This window comes from Boleophthalmus pectinirostris, unplaced genomic scaffold, assembly GCF_026225935.1.
Source record: "Boleophthalmus pectinirostris isolate CB_2022bp ecotype Guang Dong unplaced genomic scaffold, ASM2622593v1 HiC_scaffold_23, whole genome shotgun sequence".
NCBI lineage: Eukaryota > Metazoa > Chordata > Actinopteri > Gobiiformes > Gobiidae > Boleophthalmus > Boleophthalmus pectinirostris.
The window spans coordinates 22,999,979-23,003,800 of record NW_026571207.1 but is presented as its reverse complement, the minus strand read 5'-3'; the positions used below and the strand labels follow the sequence as shown (position 1 = coordinate 23,003,800).

General features: G+C 43.6%; 1 protein-coding gene across 1 annotated transcript; it reads right to left on the bottom strand.

Annotated features, from left to right (window-relative positions):
- Window positions 1–708: 708 nt before the first annotated feature.
- adra2db (adrenergic, alpha-2D-, receptor b) lies at window positions 709–1,983 on the bottom strand. Its single transcript, XM_020922015.1, has one exon. It carries the CDS (start codon window positions 1,981–1,983, stop codon window positions 709–711), a length of 1,275 nt encoding a protein of 424 aa, XP_020777674.1.
- Window positions 1,984–3,822: the final 1,839 nt, after the last annotated feature.

The following is a 3,822-nucleotide window of genomic DNA, read 5'->3' as shown; positions in this document are numbered from 1 at the left end:
TCACAAGGTGGAACAGAGCATTTTGAGCTTTAGAAATGTAGACAGGTTTATAATGCAGAATTATTCAAACATTTGTGAGTGAAACAAAACTGCAGGTATGTTTTTCAGGAGGTAACATTCTAACGTGGCTTAAAGCTCACAAGAGTCTCTTTGGTGTAATATAGGACCTTTAGTAGTTATTTTTTTTATATGCTATCTTATATTTTTTTTAGATTCATATTTATTTATTTATTTATTTTTGTCCAGTGCTGTATCCAGATTTGATTCCTAGCTTGTTAAGGTCTGTCAAACAGACTGGATACAGACCGTGTGATCCAAATATGCTCTTGGTGACTGCATCTTTCTCCACAGACAACCTCAGAGTGATTCCGAATTATTTCCAAGTGCAAGGTCCAAATCTAGTCAACACTACATGCAACCATTTGCAGAGTTACAGAAACGTGAAATGGGCCTGCGTGTGACATTTGACAGCATGACACGCTGGTGCGTAAAATAGAAACATATCCCACTAGTACTCACCTGCACATTTATTCATTTAGACATTTAGATCTGTACAACACTTGGTCAGTAATATTACAGATACATTTAAATAGTGTAGGAATGGCGCGTCACGGAGGATGAGCAGTTGAGATACACACTCCCTGGATTATGATGTGATGTGCGCTCCAGACTTGTCCCGCGTTGTGACCTATTTTCCCTCCCACTTATTTATGTGCGTTTAGTTCTGCAGATAATTTTCTTGAAGGCTTTCCTAAAATCCCTGTTAAAAATTGTGTATATGATTGGGTTCACGGAGCTGTTGCAGTAGCCAATCCAAAAGAAGAGGTTGAAAAGTGCGCCAGGTATGTAGCAGCTGTCTCTGCAGATTGCATGCAGGCTGTAAGTAAAGAAAAAAGGAAACCAGCACAAAACGAAGACCCCCATGACCACCGCCAGGACGAAGGTGAAGCGTTTCTCCCGCATTTGGGCCACTTTGGTTTTGTTCGCAGCTGCGAGTTGCTGTCTCCCGCTGGGGTTCTTCTGTTGCTCCGGGTGCATCTGTACGGCCCGGGAGGATGCCCAAGAAAGGCGGCAGTTCTGTGGAGGACAGCAGTTGGCGCCCTCCACCTTTCTCCGTTTTGTGAAGCGGTTGCTGCGCGGTTTCGTATCCGACTGGGAACAGCTCTCCTCCAGGTCAATGTCATCCAATTCCCCTCGTCTCTGCTGATTGCTCCCGGAGCTTTGGCTGCTTGGACTTTCAGTTTCAAAACGGTCTTTATTTGTAACGAAACATGTCTCTGACTGAGAGGGTTGCCTCTCCAGGCCGTTTTTAGCCACGAACACAGTGGAGGAACGCTGCTTTGCCACTTTGTAGATTTTGCAGTAAACTAGAATCATGATGAGCCCAGGGGCAAAGAAGGACACAAGGCATGAGGAAAGGATGTACCAGGTCTCATCATTGAGCAGGCACTCGCGCTCACCGTGTTTGGTCATGAGGAGAGGAGGGAAGGAGATGACCGCAGAAATGAGCCAAACCACAGCGATCATGGATTTGATGCGCTTTGGCGTGCGCTTCAAGTTGTAGCTAACCGCTTTTGTGACAGACCAGTACCGATCCAAACTTATGGCGCACAGGTGCACAATTGATGAGGTGCAAAACAACACATCTAGCGCCAGGTAAAATGCGCACCAGGTGCTTCCGAAGTACCAGTAGCCCATGACCTCATTGGCCAGTGAAAATGGGATGACCAGTGTAGCCACCAGGATGTCTGCTGAAGCCAGAGACACTAGAAACAGGTTCTGTGGCGCGCGGAGAGCCCGGCTCGTGAGCACTGCTACAATCACCAAAACGTTGCCCACTATGGTCAGCAGTATAATCGCGGTGACCACCAGGATGATGAGCGCAGCCACCAGCTCTGTGTGCGGCAAGGAGAACTGTGCGTCAGTGCTGTTCTCATCGTTCGACAGGTTCTCACGAAGCACAGTTACTTGTGTCAAATCCATTCTGTCTTCAAAGTGTCCATGTGCGTCATTTTGGCAGTTCTTTCTCTGGTTACCCGTGTCCTCGCCAGTGGATTGCGCGCTGGATTAGTGAGTTGGATTACGCATAACGCTCCTGCCTGATAAAAAACACCTCAGGCGCTGATTATTCGAAACAAGTCCATGAAAAGTTCCCATGATATATTCCCATAAAATAAGACGCAATCAGAACTCACAATCCGCTTGGTGCTGTCGAGGATGCGCGCTCGCTCCGTGCGTAAAGCCACAGAGAGTGTTGGTGCGGAGTAATGCGCGGAGCTGTTCAGGGCTCCTGCAGGATCGAGGTGACATCACTCCCTGGACCAGCCCCTCTCCAAACTTACAGAGAGAGAGCAGAGGGAGAAGGATCTGTGCCGCTTTGAGCGGTCTTTGGACTAGGAGTGTTTTCGGGTTGGAATTGTTTCATCTTTCACAAGCAGCGCAGCTGTTGTGTTTTTCCAACTTTTCTGAATACGGCATCAGGCACGCAGAAAGCGGAGCAAAGGATGTGCATTTTTATTCTGAGATTGCCTGAAATTATAACACAACTAAATCAGGTGTTACTCAAATTAAAATTTCAGTAAAACATATATTTTAGTTAATTGGTTCTCAAACGTTTCGCCTGAAGAAAAAAGTATCATTTAAGAAAATATTTGGTCTTTTGAGTATACCTTAAACCCCTTCTAGCTTTTCAAAAAGATTATATAATATAATAAATAATACAATAAATGTATCACTATTAATCATAATTTAACTTAAATCAGTTATCTTTAATGGATTGGTGCAGTGCTAGAGTATAGGTGCATTGAAGCTGAACATCTGTAACCCTTTCACTGTTTTTTTTTTTCCCCAGGCTGCTCTTCCTCTCCTCCCACCTGCAGAGCTCATACTGTTCTTCTCTGTCATCACCCACAGTGTGGGACATGTGCATGTCTTGCACAAGATTGCTCCAAAATCTTTTTGCACAGGTCATTGTGGTTACAGATCAACACAGATGATAATGTGAACAAGTAAAATCTGTGGTCAGATATCATCTTGCAGTATCCTATACCAATACACAGGGGTGGAATTGTGCAATGTAGCACCAAAAACTATAAATAGTTTTAGTCTGATGTGAGTTCAATGCAGAAAGGTATTGAAAATGTTCACCTTCATCAGAGAAACCTTCTAAATATCATGGGGTGTCTGTAGCTCAGTAGCACTTCACTGTCATTCCAGTCTGGCTGGAAGCAAAAGGAAGGGCATCTGGTGTACAAAATTCACTATGCACTATGTGTATTGTCCAAAAACACCCTAAACCTTATATCAGTACTCATAATGATGACATTCTCTTAAAACAAACATCAGGTTGCTAATGTCATTGCTGAATCTGTCCATTCATCAAGAGCCGCTAATAAAAGAGGAGGCTTGGCACGCAGCAGGAGATGTACTCTGAACTTTAGGAGGCCAATTAAAAGCTCAGAGTACATCCATGCTATTGGCTATATGGATTTGTGCGGCCTCAATCTGTCACTGCATTTAAAGGGCATTATCTTGTCTGTTTATGGTTCCACTTTATCATCCAGCATCAGTGTGGTCCTATACATGGAAGTGCGGGTTCACTTATGTATCAAGTGAGATGTGACCAGTTATTTAACCAATACTATTTATCTGCCATATAAACAAATGTTTCTCGTTAAACCTACATTCCGCTAGCTTTAATAGCCAGTCTGGGGAATAATTAGAGCCGTGTTATGTTTTATTTACAAATGGAAGTCATTAAATGCAAACACAGTGCAATGAATTATAGGTTAGATTTAGATTATGTAATGAGAAAGTGTAATA

What these genes read in the sequence shown, in the direction of transcription:
- adra2db (XM_020922015.1), bottom strand. Translation starts at nt 1,983, where the DNA reads ATGGATTTGACACAAGTAACTGTGCTTCGTGAGAACCTGTCGAACGAT.